The sequence below is a fragment of the Pseudorasbora parva genome, chromosome 7, assembly GCF_024679245.1.
Source record: "Pseudorasbora parva isolate DD20220531a chromosome 7, ASM2467924v1, whole genome shotgun sequence".
Taxonomy (NCBI): Eukaryota; Metazoa; Chordata; class Actinopteri; order Cypriniformes; family Gobionidae; genus Pseudorasbora; species Pseudorasbora parva.
The window spans coordinates 16,326,054-16,346,942 of record NC_090178.1 but is presented as its reverse complement, the minus strand read 5'-3'; the positions used below and the strand labels follow the sequence as shown (position 1 = coordinate 16,346,942).

General features: G+C 35.4%; 1 protein-coding gene across 3 annotated transcripts; it reads left to right on the top strand.

The window, feature by feature from the left end:
* Positions 1–794: 794 nt before the first annotated feature.
* Positions 795–20,598, top strand: LOC137082816 (uncharacterized). Of its 3 annotated transcripts, none has more exons than XM_067448304.1 (19): positions 795–928; positions 2,658–2,726; positions 5,770–6,060; positions 6,161–6,463; positions 10,258–10,320; positions 10,408–10,542; positions 11,002–11,118; positions 11,698–11,844; positions 13,241–13,324; positions 13,511–13,591; positions 13,768–13,854; positions 13,971–14,057; positions 14,154–14,240; positions 18,676–18,753; positions 18,849–18,965; positions 19,047–19,127; positions 19,943–20,056; positions 20,227–20,385; positions 20,462–20,598. In XM_067448304.1, the coding sequence occupies exons 1-18, from the start codon at positions 877–879 to the stop codon at positions 20,346–20,348; spliced, it is 2,115 nt and encodes a 704-aa protein (XP_067304405.1). In that variant the 5' UTR covers positions 795–876; the 3' UTR covers positions 20,349–20,385; positions 20,462–20,598. The 3 variants fall into 3 exon arrangements, with proteins under 3 accessions (XP_067304405.1, XP_067304406.1, XP_067304404.1); XM_067448305.1 differs by having other exon boundaries at positions 13,238–13,324; positions 18,852–18,965; XM_067448303.1 differs by having other exon boundaries at positions 13,238–13,324.
* The last annotated feature ends 291 nt before the right edge of the window (positions 20,599–20,889 follow it).

The following is a 20,889-nucleotide window of genomic DNA, read 5'->3' as shown; positions in this document are numbered from 1 at the left end:
GCATCTGCCTAATTTGGCTGGCTTGGACCAAATGATAGATTCATTTACATAAAATAAACATTTGATTGGACACATGGCCTTGGATGTCAACAACAAAAGATATGGGAAAAAAGCTAGTTTATTTTGTTGGATGGTATTATTATTTGCATTTAGCTATTTTCCTTGCTCCTAACAACAAAAACAAGTAATTTGGAGCCATGCACATGTTTCTCTGTAATGCAGAAATCCAAAAGGATAAGGAAATGGATAGCTTGCTTGAAGTCCGGGAACGTGGGCGCCAGTGTAGGAGGGTATTCTTTGATGTCTTAAACTTAAACACTGTTTCTTATAATTTAGGCTTGACAACAACAACAGACTATTCGTCTTCATACAGCTATTCATTGTCCCTTCAGTTCATTAATTGCATGCTAGGCCAAGGATGAATTGATGACTGGGCTTCATGATAAACACTTAATCGATTCTGCCTAGCTTTTGAAATACTCAAAAAAACTCAGTAAAAGTCTTCAATGCACTGGAGGAAAAAGAAAGGGAACAAAAAACTTAGTTACAAAACCAACGCTAGAATTGAAACAACTCCATTATTCACTGAAACATATTTTAAAGCAGTCCAAAATTAAGTAAAATATGAAGTGAAAGTTTGTTGGTATAACCCCAAAAATGTGCTTTTGACCTGTGACAGTAGCAAAATAGGGTGTGAGCTTGTGGTAGTGAGTGCAGTGTGAGTTATCATGCTCAAATTCGCCCCGCAGTGGAAACCACATGCAGCAACTGCACAAGCACCAAAGGCTGAAGGTGCAGGGTCACATTCATCAGTCAGAGTAACTCCCCGTAAGGGTCGAACTGAAATCTTTGGCTGTTAGGCTGACTGACTGAGAGATGCCACTTCTGCTGCTGTGTCTTGTTCTCCAGGCTTTGTCTTTGTCTCAAGGTAAAATGGTTCTGATAAATGGTTGTGTAGGCAAACTAGAGCTTTCATCTAAAGAGCTTGATTTCAACAGCAATATGTTACATTCTAATTTTAATTTTTTATTAAATTCTAAAATTTAGTTTGAGAAGCCTACTAAGTTGATGATACTTAAAAGGATGTGCAATTCTCAAAGGCTGTTGTGCAATCTATTTAACTAGCTCTTTAGAAACAATTGCGAACACAGATGGAAAATCAAATGTGCACTTTCAAAAAAAGACTTGTTGTAAGATGCTTTGTGGTTAAAACAAAGCTCAGTTTAACTAATGCAGCACAATTCCATCTGAAGGCATTTTTTTAAGTAACAAAAGAAAGTACACTGATGCCTCGGCTCATTACAACGCTTTTCCGAAGAGCTGTTTGCACAAAGTCAAACCAGAGATTGATTTATGCACTTCAGTGCACCGTGACACATTGGTAAATGCATGCGCTGAACTTCACAGGAGATTGAATGAAGAATGATGACTTCATTTGTAAGTCAAATGCAAAAGATGGCTAAAAATAAACAACAAATAATTTAGCTGAATTTTCCTAATAGCTAGTTTTAGACTAGAGTTCGTTTAGATTGTGTACAAGCTGAAGATGATATTATCAGGACAAGTAGACATTTACAAGGCCTCACATTTATAGTAACGTGTTTCAATAATAGAATAACAAATGGTATATTTTTTGCTGTAAATAATGTGTAGCACAAATGGGACCTGGCGAGAAATATAACATAATAATACAAATACACATTGTGTTTTGATGAATAAGGCTGGTCTATATTATTAAATAACTGTTAATTTGAGAAAAACCTGAATAATCTCAGTATTCTTCTTTCAAAAAGTCTCACAAATTTTTGTAATACAACAAATCGAGTGTCATAGAGAATATTAAATAAACCTAAATTTATTACATTTATTTGATTCTGTGAGTTTTTTTCCCCCACATTAATTACCAAAGCGGATATACCGGTAGACATCATGCCATTTTTGTAAAATAAAAAAAAACGGTGTTTTTAGATTTCCTGAGAACGCTTAACTAATGTGATGTATTGGTCAGTCATAAATGCAAATATCTTTTTGTTCCTGAATCAATTTCATTCTGTGACTTTTTTGAGTATATTTTAATGACCAAGATGAGCGTCAGCTCTGAGTTTTCACAGTAACTACTGAATGTGAGACAGATGGAGAAATTCATTTGGAGACCCACGCTGTGTTAAAATATGTAATCAACATCCATTTTATCTTGTCTGCTTTAACACAACAGAGTTTAAAGTAATAGTCCTAGTTATAAATAACCACAATGACGAACTTTATTAGCTTGTACATATTTCATATTACGGTCTCATTCACTGTGTAAAACAGGACATTCAGATTTGTTGTATAATTAAAATGTTCCCAAAATATTTCAAAATTTTCAAATGTTACCTACATGCAAAAACATCTTTGTAACAAAACACAAACATTAGCGATGTTTTGCAGAACATCATTTTTGTTTTATGTTGAGCTGAGCTCTTTTAATTCATCTTGTTCAAAAGTGTCTCATTACTATTGTCTTTGATGAATATTGTTTTTGTAGACTATGAAGACTTACAGCAGATAGGAAGACCGTAGATTTGAGTGCTCTGTTCTACTTTTACACGTAATTGACAGTTTTTGTCCTCTGGCCTCCTCTGCGAAACTCATGGTGTTGATCTTTTCATCTTCAGGGTTCAATGGTACAAATGACCATCCTTCCGTGAGTCTGGCAAAGCATGCTGATCATTCAGACAAACCGAGTGAGTTGAATGATTTCTACTACTCTTCAGAAAATTAAACTAAGAAAATACCTTTCCTCTGAAAGTATAGCATCTAGATCAGGGTTATTATCAGTGTGTGCGGTTAGCAGCAATCTCACGGTGATCAAAAATACTTACTTATTCAAAAGTGGGCCACAGAGGAATCAAGCAGTTAATCAAGATGTTAAACAATATGCATGAGAACAGTGTTTGGGGGTAGGCCTGCTGAGACCAACCCGATATTATCAAACAGAACAAAGAAAAGAGATCAGCAAGATTGCACAAACGCTATGAGAGCAATCTACCACCCCAGAGACAGCCACTTCTTTTTTGGATGCTAGAATTAATTTTAAAATCATTGAGCACTATTTAATATTTATAGGTAACTGCCTTACACAATCTCACAGACATCAGACATGAAGAAAGTAAAGCTGGAGTCCTTCACAAAAGTTCTTCCAGTTAATTAAGAGACCCTTGTCTCTCGACTGCATCCAACAATTACCATAATAATGTCGTAATTTTGACAATCTTTTAAATTGATATTCTATTGATAGTCTGTTGAAGTAATTACTAATTAATTTTAATTGTCAAAAATGTTATTTTATAAAGTAATATTTAATCATTTTGAACCTTTCTACAGCATTGCGTAAAGACAAGTAAATAATCGTATTCAATTTTCCCAATTTTGGGAAAAATACAAATATTGCTGTGTTTATGGTATTCATCGGCCCTGTTATTCAAGGTGTTGTGAAATCTTTTTCTTTATCTTCTTAATCTTAAAAGTGTCATTTTATTGACATACCAACAATTGCTTCCAAACTAGCAAGCCCTATAATTGATATGTTTTATTATTTAATTTACACATTTTTACAATTTAATGTTGATGCATGGTTTAATTATTATTATATAACAGATAGTTCCAGTCCTTGATTCTGACTGAGCCATGTTCGGAGCCGTGACCTAATAGAGTAATATTACACTCCGCGTCGTGCTTAAAAATAAAGGTTCCAAAAGGGGGGTTTGGCAATGCCATAGAACAACCATTTGTGGTTCCCCAAAGAACCTCTCAGTGAAGTTCTTAATATAACTTTTTTTTTTCTTAGTGAAACTTAAAACTTTGTTTTTAACTTAGTGAGGTAAAAAATCTAAACAACATTTTTCCACTGACTTTTGTGAAATGGAAATGTTTCATGGATGTTAAAGGTTATTCATGGACCATAAGTATTTTTAAGTGTAACATCGTCCTTTAGCTGTTCTGAATGTGCTGTAAACCATCGGTTCTTAGGGCTTATTGCTTTATTTCACACCCCAAATGTTTAACAGAGTTGTAAAAGTTGTTTTATATAACCTTCTGAGGTTGACGATTAACGTTTTCGGCAGATTTTGGCACCTCCTGTCATTGACCATTTATTGAAAGGAAGAAAAAAGACTTATTTAAAACAACCCTATATTTTGTTCCTTATTTGTGGAAAGTGACAGATATCCATGATTCTGCATCAACTACTACTAAAAGTTTGGGGTCAGTAACATTTTGTAATGTTTTGTTGAAAGCCATCTTTTATGCTGAACAAGGCTGCATGTATTTGATCAAAAACACAGTACAAAAAAAAAAAAAAGAACAAAATGTAATGATGTAAAATATTGTTGCAATTTAAAATAACTGTTTTCAATTTTAATATATATTAAAATGTAATTTATGCCTGTGATGGAAAATTACTCCAGTCTTCAGTTTCATGTGATACTTATATCATTCTTTCTTATATGGAGATTTGGTGGGCTCAAGAAGAATGTCTTTTTAATAAAAATATATTGAAATCAAGGCAAGGCAAGTTTATGTATATAGAACATTTCATACACAATGGCAATTCAAAGTGCTTTACATAGAAATGAATTAAAATAGTGATAACATATGCACTAGAAAAAGAATACCATTTGTAAAAATAAAACTAGAAACAGTTGTAAAGATAATTAAAAATTAAAATTGAAATAAAGATAAAATAGTGATAAATAGATTCTATCTGCCTATCTGCCTGATTCTAAATTCGGGTTCCCCTATCTGAGATGGAAGAGATGGAGCAGGTTCGAAATGTCTCCTGGACCTTTCAACTGGGTCCAAGACGGGCTCCTGTAGGGGACGTTATCTTTGCCCCGCAGGGCCTCCTCTTTCTTGAGTCCGCTTCTTTACACTCACTACCACAAGCAGAATGAAGTGAAGCACACTGCTCTCCTTTTCCAATCTCTTCCAGACAGCCCTAACCACAAATAATAATCAACAGTTGTATAAGAAATAGAAATATACAATTGTAAAGAGAATTAAAAATAATAAAATGATAGAAACCTTGATAATTTTTTCAGAATTCTTAGATAAATAGAAAATGCAGCATTTATTACGGTAATTGTTTTTTGTAATAAAGTAAAAGTCTGTCACTTTTGATCAATGTTTTTTTCTAAATAAAAGAACAAAAATGTACTCACCCCATACTTTTGAACTGTAGTGTATTTTACCATTAACAGAGCAGTGACCTCTGACCCTATTCAGAAGTCTTCCTAAATAAAGACCTTCAGATTGAGTCATAATTCCACAAACCATATACACAGACACAATCTGCATCCTGTAGTGATAAATCAGGAGCGCTTCTTGTGCTCAAACCACACTGCGGAGGCAATGTCATAAACTTTCTAAAAAAAAAAAGAGTTCTTTCCCCAGTGTCCTCCATGCTACAATATGACATTTCCACAGGAAGTGACTCACGGGATGTGGCTGTGTTGCAGTGTACTGCTACAACGTTTTGCAACACAAAACAATGCCCCACGGTTTACATATCACTTTGGGTCTAAATAAAAGTCTAGTGTCTGATTTGCTAGAAATACACGCTGAGAACAGAATAAACCATCAGATAAGATCAATGCCAGAATGCAATGCTGGAAAAGTTTCTGACTCAACCCAGCATGCTGTGAAGATAAAAATGTGACTAGTGTCAGAAACAATTAAGGTAGATGATTCAATGAAATCCATTATGACCGTTTTCCTATTTTGAACTAGTTGAGCTCTCCACACTACATTTGTCCAAGGGCTGCTCTGGTGTTCTCAGAGCTCTTCACCAGAACACTACAGTCGGTGTGACCCTCAACCGTCTGGATGCAGAGGAAAAGAAAGAGTTTGCTCTCCAAATCTGTAAACTTTTGGGTTGTGGCCACGTTTTTGAGATCGGCACAACTGCAGAAGTGCACAATGACACTTGTCTTGCAGACTGCATCTTGAAAGACTCCAAACTGCACAACTGCACTACAGCCGCAGAAGGCGACTGCACAAATGCAACTGAAGTCATTTGCGGTGAGGAATCTGAGATCTTCTCAGAGATGTTTTGATAAGCGTTCTACTTTTGTCTCAATGCTTTAATTATAATTTCATTGGGCTAACCTCTGTCCTCCAGAAAAACAGGCTGTCAGATTGGTCGGGCGTGATCGCTGTGCTGGACGGGTGGAGCTGCTGTTTTCTGGGCAGTGGGGAACGGTGTGTGATGATGATTTTAACATCAAAAGTGGACAAGTAGTATGTGCCCAGCTGAGATGTGGCAGTGCAATAAGAGTGAACGCTTCTGAGGCCGGCAGCGGAGTAATCCATATCAGCAAAATGAAATGCAATGGCACAGAGAGAAACATATGGGAGTGCGGCCCCATCAACAATACTGACAGCTACTGTGGACATAAGGAAGATGCTGGCGTTGTGTGTTCAGGTACTATAAACATGTGTATAACATTCTACACAAAGAAAAAACTTTAAAGTCAAGGTGAACTAAAGGAACACTCCACTTTAAAAAAAAAAATAGGCTCAATTTCCAAGTCCCTTAGAGTTAACCAGTTGAGTTTTACCATTTTTGAATCCATTTAGCTGATCTTTGTATCTGGCAGCAGCACTTTTAGCATAGCTTAGCATACATCATTGAATCATATTAGTATATTAGCATCGCTCTCAAAAATGACCCAAGACTTTCTTTTTTCAAAGATAATATTTGTCCTATTTAAAGGTGTCATGGACTGGCTTTTTAACTTTTTTTATATTGTTGTCAAATAACAACGTTTGTGTGTTTTTTACATTCAAAAACGTCATAACTAAGAAGTAATAAGCTATTTTCTACACTGGTTTTGAGGCTGTCTTCTGAACGCTGGGCTTTGATGGATGTGCGGCACTGGAGACTTGGAAGTAAACGCCCCCAGCTAAGATTGGATAAGATTTGAATATTTAATGAGCTTCAGCTCCGCTGTCATATCTATGCCCCTGTCAGTTCAGTTCACATGAGGGAGAGATTATTTTGAAAGCGGCAACAGCAACTTGTCTTTATCAAACAAACACAATGATTTATTTCTCATCCTCCCGCGAATGTGTCACATGGCCCACACCCGCACGATCAGTCGATCGATATAAGTGCGAACTGCGAGTGCACACACACACGTGCGCGCCCAGATCAAGAAAGAATTTCTGCCGACGGGCGTACATTTTGGTAGCCCGTCTGGTACAGCCCCGCCGGGACTAGTACTATTACATATTAAAAAAAAAACCATTTTACTCACATAAATTTGCACTATTCCTGTCTGATCCAATATAGAAGGCACATCATTGTGTCTGCAAATCCAGGACTTTAGACTTGTTTACAGGATAATCTTATATTACCATGACCTTTTATATATATATCAAAAGCTCAAGGGAATGTTGATTTCTCAATTCATCACCCCTTTAAAACTTGACCATTCTATAGTTATATCGTGTACTAAGAAGACCAACGGAAAATTAAAAGTTTAGAGTTTTATACTGATATAGATAGGAACTATTTTCTGATTCCTGTGGAGTAATCATGGAACTTTGTACTGTACCATGCGTTCAGTGGTGCGATGATATTACGCAGCGCCTGTAGTCATTAGATAGGTAACTTCCAATGCGACCGCCACTAAGTTTGTGTCGTTGCAGATAATGCAGAGTTGCAGCCGGCAAATTATGTAGTGGATTTACTGTGCGATTAGCCATGGTTCTGTGTGTTGTAAAGAGCTGAGATAGTGAGTCGAAGGTGTACTCTACCATCATGTTTCACAGAATACCAACGAAAACAAGGAACGAAAGAATCAGTGGTTGACTGCTCTGAACATAGATATCAAAACACCGGTCGATTCAAACAAGAAACAAGTCACATTATAATATTTTTTTTTTAGCTTGAAGGACCTGATTGAAAAGGCACTGCTGTTGTCTTTAGCTAACGTTACCTGTGAATGCAATCACTAAGTGTGGGGGTTTGTGCTGTCATTTGGTTTATACAGTATATAACGTTAGCATTTTTTGTTGTAGAGTTCTGGTGAGGTAGTGTTTAGTTTGATTTAAATAGAATGTGTAATTGCCGGTATTGTTTATCTACACAGTTTCTGTGGTACAAAATACTATGTTAGTGATGTTACGTTCCGTGCCGAGGCTTCGTGGTGTGTCTCCTGCATTGAATATGATTTAGTGGCCGCCAAAAAAAGGCCGAATCCACGTCAGACCATTTCTTCCATGAATTTTGACTCTTCTCTGACTCACCAGTTTGAATCTGCTCTCCTCGTCCCTTCTGCCCCAGTCTGTTCAACCACACTTTCTCTTTCACATTTCAAAAGCTCATCTTCAGTGTAACTGTTATTCCGGTTCAAATAGAATCTTCTGAATCGTCTCTCACAAATGTCTCCATGGCTACAAGGCTGTGCAAGCAGATTGTCACGCTGGTTATATTGACGGAGGTTTGCCTATTTTCAGGCACTGTGTAATATCATTGCGCCACTGCACCCATGACGACCTCAAAGTTCCTTCGCAGGAATGAGAAAATAGTTATAATGGCTATAACGTTCTAAAAAAATTGCATTTTCTTTTGCTTTTCATTATTTGTTGGTCTTAGTACACAACTACAGAAGAGTCAAGTTTTAAATAGGAAAAATATTGAAAGTCTTGGTTATTTTTTGAGCACTGATGCTGATGGTCTAATGATTCAATGATGTATGCTAAGCTATGCTAAAAGTGCTACTACCAGATACAGATACCGGCTGAATGGATTCATAAACGGTAAAACTCAACTGTTTAACTCTAAGAGACTTGAAAAATTAGCCTATTTTCAAAAAAATTGGAGTGTTCCTTTAACCTTCCGCATATTTTGGATTGAAACAGGATTTTCAAATTGAAAATATGTAGGTTGGAAATTTTTACTCGTCAGGAACTGATTGGATGGCTAAACGTGGACCTTACATACCAGAATGGACAATGCACGTTTGTTGTTTAAATGGTATTAATAGCCATTTGGCAATTGTTTAACATTATCCGAGCCATCCACATGACCTAAATGGTCAACTGAAAGGAAAGCCCGTTGTTATATTTAGATTAAAGATTACAAAGACTTTTTATTTGGAATAACATGCGTTGATGCATTGATCAGTAGGAAAATAAAAGGGGCTATTTCATCTTCATGCTGACATTGGATGTGTAGATATCCACTGCATCCCAATTCGCCTACTTTTTTGTGAAGAAAAGGTACATATTTTTGAGTGTATAGCAGAATAATAGGCAAGCTTTGGGACATACTGCTTCATCATAATTGCACCTTTAACAGAACACTCTGTTGCTTGGTTACGTGCATCCTGTCACCGTTTAAACTGCAACTAGTTAAAATCCTCCACATTCAGTTTAATTTAATTTTCTACCGTTTTGGAAAGAAATGTAGTAGCATGTTGTTCTGCCAGGTGTGGGTCTTTCATGCAGAGAGCTCCTTATGTGTTTGCATAGTGATTGCATTTAAAAACTAACGACCAAATGTAAGTTCACAATGCTTTTACAGATGAAATATAATGTGGATAACAATGAATACAATTTCCCCCCCACTACGATAGATTCTGTTTATTAAATCAAATCCTTTATCTAAACCTCTCTACTTGATTGTCGGTCTCGCACATCTGCAACATTTGTAGTTTTTAACACTTCTTTTCATGTTTGTAGTTCTTATCAAATCCTCGTCCGACACACAACGGGTTGTGGGCAATATTAGCCGTTAGAGTGTGTACGGACCTGCACTTTGGAAATAGTTCTAGGTAAACCATCTAGGTATCTTTGGACTGCTAATTTCAAAATACTACGATTTGGGACACTAATTTGGGACTTCTAATTTCGAATAATATTTAGAATGTATAGAATGCGAATTGGGATGCAGAAACTAACTTTTTGTGCCAAATGCAGCAACTGAATTTCCTGTGTGTATTTGAGGTTGTAGTATGTGACCTCTTGAGGTGGAACATTTACATAAGTTTATAGGTCAGATTTCACTTTTTGGGGTGGATGGATGTAATTTCCACATCAGTTGGACTGAAAATAGGTTAAAAGTAGGGGCAGGATTACAACTATATTTCTGAAATGTCAAAGCACACATGTATAAGCTTAAACTTGTTAGTGTCTTGTTGTGAAATCAAGAGTGACTTGGTTATTTGTATTCCTTTGATGTATCCAGTTGATTAAATGTCTTTCATACAGAAAGTGTTGAGAACAAAAAAACAACCATCACAACCAAACTGGCGTTAACAACACAAGCGACAGGTGATGCTTCAGTTTCGACTTTTTTAAAAAGAGGAAATAAATGATTTGCATGATTTTTGTCTATAAAACCTTCTCTGTTTATTTTAGAGTACACAGTAGCAGCAACACAACGCAGCAGTGGAGTTTCAGCAGCAGCGATTGGCTGCATCATCTTATCTATTATGCTTCTTATGTTTATTATTATAAATGCTGCCACCATCGTGCATTTCAAAAGAGCAAAGGGCAAGTACAGTAAAAGCACTTTTTATATTCAAAAGATACATTCAAATTCAAAAAATATTCAAACCATTTTAGACACATTTAGTTGCTTTAGATGATAGATACCTTAGGTGTTGGAAAATAAATGATGCACACGTTTTCTTAGACCTAAAAATGGAACCGAAAAAATAGAGCTGAGCTACAACAAACTTTCAAAGAGTAGTACAACTCTTACGTTTTTTTCATGTTAATTTTATTGTTATAAATTTGAATTTTATTGAATTAAAAATGAATTTACTAGTTTCTGTGTGTGTTTTTAGTGCATTCCATTCAAACAACAGGAAATGTTTTTTCATAAAATATGAATAGTCAAACCTTTTTTGTACTATTTATTTTGATATTAGCTATACAAAAGCTTAAGGCAGAGGCTTAGTGCTGCATGAGGAATTTTAAGCCATTCTTTTTCATCCTCTTTGCCAACAGCATGTGTGATTCACCAACATCAGAGTGATTCTCACACAAGCCTGGAGGACCAGTCCAATGTACAGACAGGAGTCTATGACACAGAAATCGTCCCTGGTGCCAGGGGGTCTCAGTATGGTTTGTATTTTAATATATTTTATTTTTGCCTCTTCATAACTAATTATATCTATTTTTTAGTATTTAGTAGCTTATATATAATTTGTCAATTTTAATATATTCTCATTTAGATGGACCAAAAATGTTACGAAATTCAATAAAAAAAAACAGATTTGGCGCTCTTTAATGTGGCATGACAGATAACTTTTTTATCCATTCATGAGATGTGCGGAGAGAATGTGAATTGATCATCTCTTCTGCTTTACTGCTAATTATAGCACAAAATAAACATGAATAAACATCAGAAGGTATGTTGAAAGATACAGTACAAATCAGTTTCATGTCTCATGCTCATTTCGTGTTTCAACAATGGAAAGATGTCAATAAAACCTCTCACTTAAATGTTTGTATACAAATCAGTTACAGGGCTAGTTCACCCAAAAATGATCCCATATGTACTCACCCTCAAGCCATCCTATATGTATATGACATTCTTCTTTCTTTTGACATGACCTTTGTATTCGTCATAACCATTAATTTCGGTAATGGTCAAACTTTCAATTTTACATAAATGTGCACTTTCTGGTTTTCATCCCTCAGAAAGTCTTGGCCCGAGAATGAGCTCAAACTATGGCTGTAAAACCAGCAGGAGAACAAATCAACCCACTCACAACTCAGACAGTGATTCAGACTATGAACATCACAACAGCATTCGAACGCAAAGACTGCATCGAAACAACTCACCAAGTATGCTACATTTCTACTGCAAATGACCACAAATATATAACCAATTCTTATTTAAAATTACACACATCAAGAAAAGCATATGTATTTTTTCTTATAAGAGCAAATGTACAATAGTACCATCAACAGCCTTAAACAGTACAAATAGTCATCAAAGATGAGGTTGGACCCTCAGAGCCAAAAGCAGTGAAGTCTAAGAATAAAAAATAAAACACACACACAAAAAATATATATATACATTTTTGATAAAAGAAAATTCAAAAAACCAATTCATTAGTTAAGACCTATTGGATATGATTATTAAAAAGTAAAAACATTTCTTTTTACATTTTGACAGAAAAGATAATGTATGGGGGTTCTAGGTTTTCCTTTGACATCTGGACCATTTTTATATTTTGCTTAAAATAAGTATCTACTAAAAGCAAACAAACAATGTAATAATAATCAACATGCTTTCATCATGAGCAGAAAACTGTTATTTCAAAAGATTTTGTTGTCTTTCCTTGCCATCTACAAATAACTTTCCCAATTATTAACATTGTTTATTATGAAATGTTCTTAACATGCTGATTAATAATGCTAAACGTATAGATGAAAAAAGTCTTGTCAAAAATGCAGTCAGAGTCAAATACAGAATGTATGCCACATATATTTTTTTGTAAGTATAAGTATTATTTGCTGCAGTGTCTTAGCAGAACTATCCATCAATTTTGCTGTTCAGTTTTTATTGTTTTAAAATAACTGTCAGCTGCAGCTCTGGCCCTTTATAGACCTTATAATACACCTGGTGCAATGTGATGCAAGTGTTTTTTGTTGGTTCAGCCTGATGCAGTTATCATTTTCATGTCCCGCACTACATTGTATAAATAGCAAATGCCTTTGCGCCTATTTTTGCGCCCATGGACATGCTGGTCTGACAACGACTGCACCATTGACCAACAAAAACCTGGTCTAAAGTCAATGGCGCAATAGTTATTTAAAGACTCCAAAACGTGTATACACTCGGTTTATTACACACACAGGGACACGCAGCACACAAACATTTTTAAATATAAAAAATAAAAGGATTCCTTTCTGGAGAAGCGTTCAGTCTTTCCGCTCGCAAATTCCGCCATGTAAATAGTGAATCCACCATGGTAAAATGTTGCCTTGCTGAATGCTTAATTTCCTCCTTTCTTCTTCTTCTTCTTCTTCTTCTTCTTCTTCAAAAAAAAAAAAAACTTTACCTCAAACTTCTGTACGGTAGTGTAAAGGAAAATAGTAGTTCTTTTTTTTTTTTTTTTTTTTTTTTAACCATTGTGGACATATCACTCATATTCTTGTGCTCTGCATTAAATAATAGTGACTTGTGAAGAACCACATTTGTTTTGTATGAATTCTTCTCCACTCTGTCTAGCAGGAGATATGAATGGCGAAGCTAGTACATGCTCTGGAGAAAGACACGCACACACCGTGCAAATTAACATGGACACCATCAGGTCAGGTATGCACAAATAAACCTCAGTCGGATCCATGGGATAATTTACTATTACCTAAAATATATAATTTTAATCAAAATAAAATAATATAAATAAAATGTTATTGTTATTTTGTTTTGAAGGTGATAGACCCCCACTGACAACACTGTCTTGTGTAGACATGTATACATTTTTCTTTGCTCTATCCACAGGAGTAGATGTGAAGGATTCAAGCAGTACATCTTCTGGAGAGTTCTATCAAAACACCGATATTGACAACATTCCCAAGTCACGTACGCACAAATAAATCATTTTTTTGTGTTCATAAGATATTTTAATGCATCTTCATTTGAATAATCCAGAGAGAACATGTCTAGATATGTCTCATAATATAAATAATTTTTTTTATTATTTTTTATTATTATTATTGTGAATATTTTAACATTTTAAAAATGTTTCCTCCATAAAGGTACGGAAACACCATCACTTCATGAAAAGTCCCCATTGACACTCCAGTCTTATGGAGTCCATCGCTCATCAGCACCTGAGAATAAAAGTAAAGCTGATTGAAACTTCAGATTTCAAATATTTCTCCTTTGAGAAACAGCAAAAAATATATATTTTTAGTAGGGAAATCAATTTGATATTTATGAACTCTTTTTTTGTCTATAGCTGTAGATATGAATGATTCGAGCAGTACATCTTCTGGAGAGTTCTATCAAAACACAGAGACGGACACAGACATCAATTTCAAGTCACGTATGCAAAAATAAATCATATGCTAAGTTAATTTAAGTCATTCAATCCAGAGAGAACATGTTTAGGTGTATTAACTAATATTTTATCTCCATGAAGGTGAGGAAGCACCATCATTGCATGAAAATTCACAGTTTGCGCCCCTTTCTTATGGTGACCATCACTTAGCAAGTACTGAAACTCCAGGTAAAGCTTCCATTGTCGAGCTGATTTTATCAAATTTAAAGGTGCCCTAGAATGAAAAATTGAATTAACCTTGCCATAGTGAAATAATAAGAGTTCAGTACATGGACATCACATACTGTTAGTCTCAGACAACACTGCCTCCTACTTCTTATGTAAATCTTGTGGATGAAAAACACCACGAAAAATAGGCGAATCTTAATATAACCAACTGTGGCGCAATCGCTGGGATCATTAACATGTACGCCCCCAATATTTGCATATGTCCGAACATGTTCATTGTCAGGCGGAACTGACGAAGCCGAATCATCGGGACTGCAGGTAAACACGCGTCACACGAGGATAGCGAAAACAGCAGATCATAGAAATAAATGTCATGTTCCAGGCTGTGTAGGGGATGTGAGGACTTTTTATACCCTTCCCACAGATAAAAAATGTCAACAGTTATGGTTGATGTTTATTATAATTGAATACTGCAACAATTTAATTCAAAATTGCTCGTTTGCTTGGCCCATTTCACCACGGACAGTTTTTCTAACCTGGGACAACATCAAGTAAGCTTCGCTCAGCGTCATAAACTGAAGAAAGGGGCAATTCCAACTATATTCCTGCAAGCAGTAAGTAGTGATTTATCCACTTATTTACTGTTTAAACAATTTCTGATTGCATTGAAAGTTTCTTAGAGAGACTGCATTGTCTAGATAATGTAAGATGCTAGTACAGTACTTAACAATAGGAAACTCCAAGTACCATACCAAACTAAATAGTGTCTAATGACAAAGGTTAATATTATTTAGTATTTTATATTATCTTGTATTTCAGAGATCACAGTCACTGCGTAGCCAACATTGTGACTAACGTTATATAAACATGCAATATCGTTGACGAAAAAAGACAAGTCTAAAATGTAGTTTAAAGTACGTAGAAGAGCGTTTGAGTGGTCGTGCTTGCAGTTGCCAGATTTCAGTCATTTAAATCCCCCAATCAGAGATTTTCTGTGAAAAGAACACATATACTATCCAAGTAGAGGTAACAGCAGGCTGAAGCAATGGGCGTGCATGCCATAAGGTCGGAAAGGAATGGGGCTTGCCGTAAGGTCTTTTCAATTGGATGCAAATAGCTTTCTGATCCACATAAAAGCGAGCCATAAACTTAATCACTATAATTACACAAATAATTATACAAGACAAAATACATTTCTTTCACTGTAAAAAAAGCAATAATGATATTGAGAATACATTCAAAAGTATGTTACCTTAGAAACCTTCTGTATGGCACGGCTTATGTGGTGTCATCACCACCGCAACTTTTTTAGGATCAATTATAAAAAACATTCATACTTTTTGTAACACATCACTTGAAGATATTAAACATGTTTTTTTGTATTGCCCTTTTTCTCTTTCATTTTGGACTGACTTTAAAATAGATATTAGAATTTAGAACCTCAAGAAACTTACTTTGTTTCCAAAAAACAAAACAAAACAACAACAACAAAATAATATAATTACATTAAAGTTTTATATGCATGACACAAATAAAAGAAACATTCCTATATTACCTTTTATAAGACTGATCTCACAGTATACTTTGAAACCCTTTCAAACATGAGAACAAAACGTTTTCTACCTTGATTCATAAACGTTTATTTTTGTATTTATTTGTATTGTTCATTTTATACTTGTTATTCTTATTCTCTGATTTACGCATTTTGAGCTGTATTTACAATGCTTTGTATTCATTGTTTTTTTTATTGCATTATACTTGAAATGTCTGTACTTGAACTAAATAATAAAATAAAAAATTATTAAAAAACAAATTATTTTAAAGATAAAAATGTCTCCTGACACTATTAAAGTCATACTAATTTTGTACATACAAACTAAAAGTAAAGTTATTTTTATAATAATGGTACAGCAAATGTTGTTGCTGTTTAAAGGCATACATATATACCTGTTTGATCAAACACTCACCATCTAATTACAAAATGAAGTAAAAAAAAAAAACATTTATTCAGTAGTAATTTTTACAACAAATTTTTTGAAACGTCAATTGAATTTGTCATCAAAGGCTTGTGTTCTAAGTCAAAACTCATTCTTTCATTGATTCATACTATAGTAACTATGGTTACTGCTGATTGGCCTTGCCAGGAGGAAGCTCCTTTGACCAATTTACCACGCCCCTACCTTTTGCCACACCCATTACTTCAAGCTGCAGTTGTCCCTGTCTCATTCTATCCGGTGTGCAATCTGGCAACCATATGCACAAGCTCTCTCTCTTTCTCTCTCTCTCTCTCTCTCTCTCTCTCTCTCTCTCGCACGCGCAATAGACAAGTAGGCTGCATTTAGCTCCATTTGAGATGTTCTGCTTAAAGTGTCATTCAGTCGGTCTGTGTTCTGTCAGGACTCACAAGCTGCTTCGCTAAACAACTGAACTTACTATTCAACATTTAATATTCATGACCCTTCCAAATAAGGCAAAATTACATCCTAGGGACAATTTCTAGGGTTTTAAATGGACCTGTAAAACTGTATCTGGACAATTTTTGCCCTTAAATAAGCCACATACCCTCTATGTAGATACAGTGCCTTGCGAAACTATTCGCCCCCCTTGAACTTTGGGGCTTTTTGCCACATTTCAGGCTTCAAACATAAAGATATAAAACTGTAATTTTTGTGAAGAATCAGCAACAAGTGGGACACAATCATGAAGTGGAACGAAATTTATTGGATATTTCAAACTTTTTTAACAAATCAAAAACTGAAAAATTGGGCGTGCAAAATTATTCGTCCCCTTTAAGTTAATACTTTTTAGCGCCACCTTTTGCTGCGATTACAGCTGTAAGTCACTTGGGGTATGTCTATCAGTTTTGTACATCGAGAGACTGAAATTTTTTAACAAATCAAAAACTGAAAAATTGGGCGTGCAAAATGATTCGGCCCCTTTACTTTCAGTGCAGCAAACTCTCTCCAGAAGTTCAGTGAGGATCTCTGAATGATCCAATGTTGACCTAAATGACTAATGATGATAAATAGAATCCACCTGTGTGTAATCAAGTCTCCGTATAAATGCACCTGCACTGTGATAGTCGCAGAGGTCCGTTTAAAGTGCAGAGAGCATCATGAAGAACAAGGAACACACCAGGCAGGTCCGAGATACTGTTGTGGAGAAGTTTAAAGCCGGATTTGGATACAAAAAGATTTACCAAGCTTTAAACATCCCAAGGAGCACTGTGTAAGCGATAATATTGAAATGGAAGGAGTATCAGACCACTGCAAATCTACCAAGACCTGGCCGTCCCTCTAAACTTTCAGCTCATACAAGGAGAAGACTGATCAGAGATGCCGCCAAGAGGCCCATGATCACTCTGGATGAACTGCAGAGATCTACAGCTGAGGTGGGAGACTCTGTCCATAGGACAACAATCAGTCGTATACTGCACAAATCTGGCCTTTATGGAAGAGTGGCAAGAAGAAAGAAATTTCTTAAAAATATCCATAAAAAGTGTCGTTTAAAGTTTGCCACAAGCCACCTGGGAGACACACCAAACATGTGGAAGAAGGTGCTCTGGTCAGATGAAACCAAAATTGAACTTTTTGGCAACAATGCAAAACGTTATGTTGGCGTAAAAAGCAACACAGCTCATCCCCCTGAACACACCATCCCCACTGTCAAACATGGTGGTGGCAGCATCATGGTTTGGGCCGTCAGCAGGGAAGGGAAGATGGTTACAATTAATGGGAGGATGGATGGAGCCAAATACAGGACCATTCTGGAAGAAAACCTGATGGAGTCTGCAAAAGACCTGAGACTGGGACGGAGATTAGTCTTCCAACAAGATCCAAAACATAAAGCAAAATCTACAATGGAATGGTTCAAAAATAAACATATCCAGGTGTTAGAATGGCCAAGTCAAAGTCCAGACCTGAATCCAATCAAGAATCTGGAAAGAACTGAAAACTGCTGTTCACAAACGCTCTCCATTCAACCTCACTGAGCTCGAGCTGTTCTAAGGAGGAATGGGCAAAAATTTCTCTCGATGTACAAAACTGATAGACATACCCCAAGTGACTTACAGCTGTAAATTAACTTAAAGGGGCCGAATAATTTTGCACGCCCAATTTTTCAGTTTTTGATTTGTTAAAAAAGTTTGAAATATCCAATAAATGTCGTTCCACTTCATGATTGTGTCCCACTTGTTGTTGATTCTTCACAAAAAATTAGTTTCATATCATTATGTTTGAAGCCTGAAATGTGGCAAAAGGTTCAAAGTTCAAGGGGGCCGAATACTTTCGCAAGGCACTGTAACAGAGAACAATTTAACATAATGTTTCAACTCATTCTAGGCTAGGGCACCTTTAAATCGTAACATTAAGGGTAAACAGTATCTTGTAGTAGGCAAATCCATTTCAGATTCATGAATTCTCTTTGTCTTCAGCAGTAGATGCAAATGATTCAGACAGTACATCTTCATTTGAATGCTATCAGAACACAGAGATGGACATGAATCTCCAATGTGGTAAAGCTATTTATATTGAAGCTTAATGGGAGTTGTCAATGAGCCTTCTGAGGATTAATTCCATCAGCTAAACCTCAGGCATCTGTTTTCTGCAGAAGATGAGGAAAGCCCGTCACTTCTTGAGAAGTCACTTCAGACAGCCCACAGCACTCAGATGACAGGAAACACCATTCCTTACAGCGGCTGTCATACACCTCGTGCCCACAGTCGAGGTACCTTTTTTGTTTTGCCAGTGCGACAATATTGACATCAATGTATTTTGATAAGCATGTGAATTCTTTTCTGCTTTGCAGATAGGAATGATTCAGAGAGTACTTCATCTGAAGAGTGCTATCAGAACACAGAGACTGAAGAAAACGCCCTTCTCTATTATGGTATGAATGAACCATATTACAATCATCTAAAACCAAGTGAAAAGTGAAAAATACTTCTAATTCTAATTGAATATAAATATTTTCATTATAATTTCATAATTGGCGAGAGAGAAAAATTTAAAACATAAAATCTGACATTTCATGTGACAAATTTGTATTTAAAATTTGAAATTATAAATGGTACAGAATCTTGAATGTTTTTATTTACTTTTTTTAATTATTTAGTAATATTGCCATGTTTCTTTGTTTTAAATGACTAATATCCTAAAAACATTGCTTATTTCCTGGTTTAAATTTCTTTTTTGAAAATAAAATTAATACTTTTATTATACATAAATTGATCAAATTGCTAAAAACATTTATAATAAGGATTTCCATTTAAAAAAATGCTTTGACATTTTTAATAATCAAATAGTCCAGAAAAAAAATGTATTATTGTTTGCACAAAAAATTGAGCAGCACAATTATTTTCAACATTGCTTATAATAAATGTTTCTTGAGCAGTCAGCATATTAGAATAATCAGCATATTCTGAATAATCATGTGCCACTAAATTCAATTTCAAGATATGTTAAAATAGAAAGCAGTTATTGTAACAACATTTCATAATATGACTGTCTTTGCTGTATTTTTCCTCAAACATAAGAAACTTAATTCAAAAATATCTAAAACCGCCCCCAAACTTTTGTTCATTTTCAATATATAAATACAATTATTTTCGATATAAAATTGGTTTAAGATCTCGAAACCACTGTATATTGGACTGATTTAACAGATCTTTTAAAGTTACTATTTGTCTCTCTTATTTTTGGAAGGTGAGGAAAGCCCATCATTTCCAGAGACATCTTTCCAGAATCCCCACATTGCACAGACAACAGAAAGTACTGACGGTTATGAAGACCAGCACTTACCCAGAAGCCTCAGTCAAGGTACTCTTGTACTTAATGTGACAATTCTTAGCACAGACAGCTTCTGTTCTGAAATCCCTTTTGAGCTCTTTTGAACCTGGATCTTTTGTACCGCAACCTTTAAACTTAAAGCAAGCAGGATCTATTTGGAGGTAAAGCAAAAACACTGACATTGATTTTGTTTACTTTAGAAACAGATAATAGTAGTACAACATCAGAGGCATCGTATGTGAATGTACCATCTAAAAAAGAGAGGGAGGACAATTCTGCTGCATCTTCCGATAGTGACTACGTTGACACTGGAACCTGGTGAAAAACAGCATGACAACTGCAAGAGATTTTCTCAGCAGGTAAAGTATAACAACTTCAAAAGCAAACATTCTTTTTATTCTCTGGACAATGTTGTGCATTTATTATTTTGGACAGATGATTCACAACACATCCCTGAAAACCTTGGAATGTAACACAACTGGGCCCTTGCAATACTTGAGTGATTCTTAAGAATATACCGGAAGAAAAGAAAAATAAATCAACACTGTTCATCTATATTATAATAAACATTCTAAACAATGATCAAGCATCCTATTATTAACCTTGTAAATGGGTACAATATCATTATTCTTTTATAATTCTCAATTGTGCAAAATGTCTTGAAATGTGCATGTGTATGTTCAACATTACATCCTTTCAAAAAAATAGTCTATATAATATAAACCATCCACTGTACTTCATCATTCTAAGGAAGAATGTATTGTAGACAACGAGACTCACAATTACTTCACATAAAACAAAAAAACTACACCCAGAAGTCACCCACCCCACAAATTGAACAAAACCCAATTTTGAAAATGTCC

Excerpts from the sequence above, each read along its gene's own strand:
- LOC137082816 (XM_067448303.1), top strand. The coding sequence starts at position 877 with ATGCCACTTCTGCTGCTGTGTCTTGTTCTCCAGGCTTTGTCTTTGTCT. Across the intron at positions 6,061-6,160 it reads TGCAACTGAAGTCATTTGCG|AAAAACAGGCTGTCAGATTG; the intron begins GTGAGGAATCTG and ends TCTGTCCTCCAG. Across the intron at positions 11,845-13,237 it reads GCATCGAAACAACTCACCAA|CAGGAGATATGAATGGCGAA; the intron begins GTATGCTACATT and ends CACTCTGTCTAG.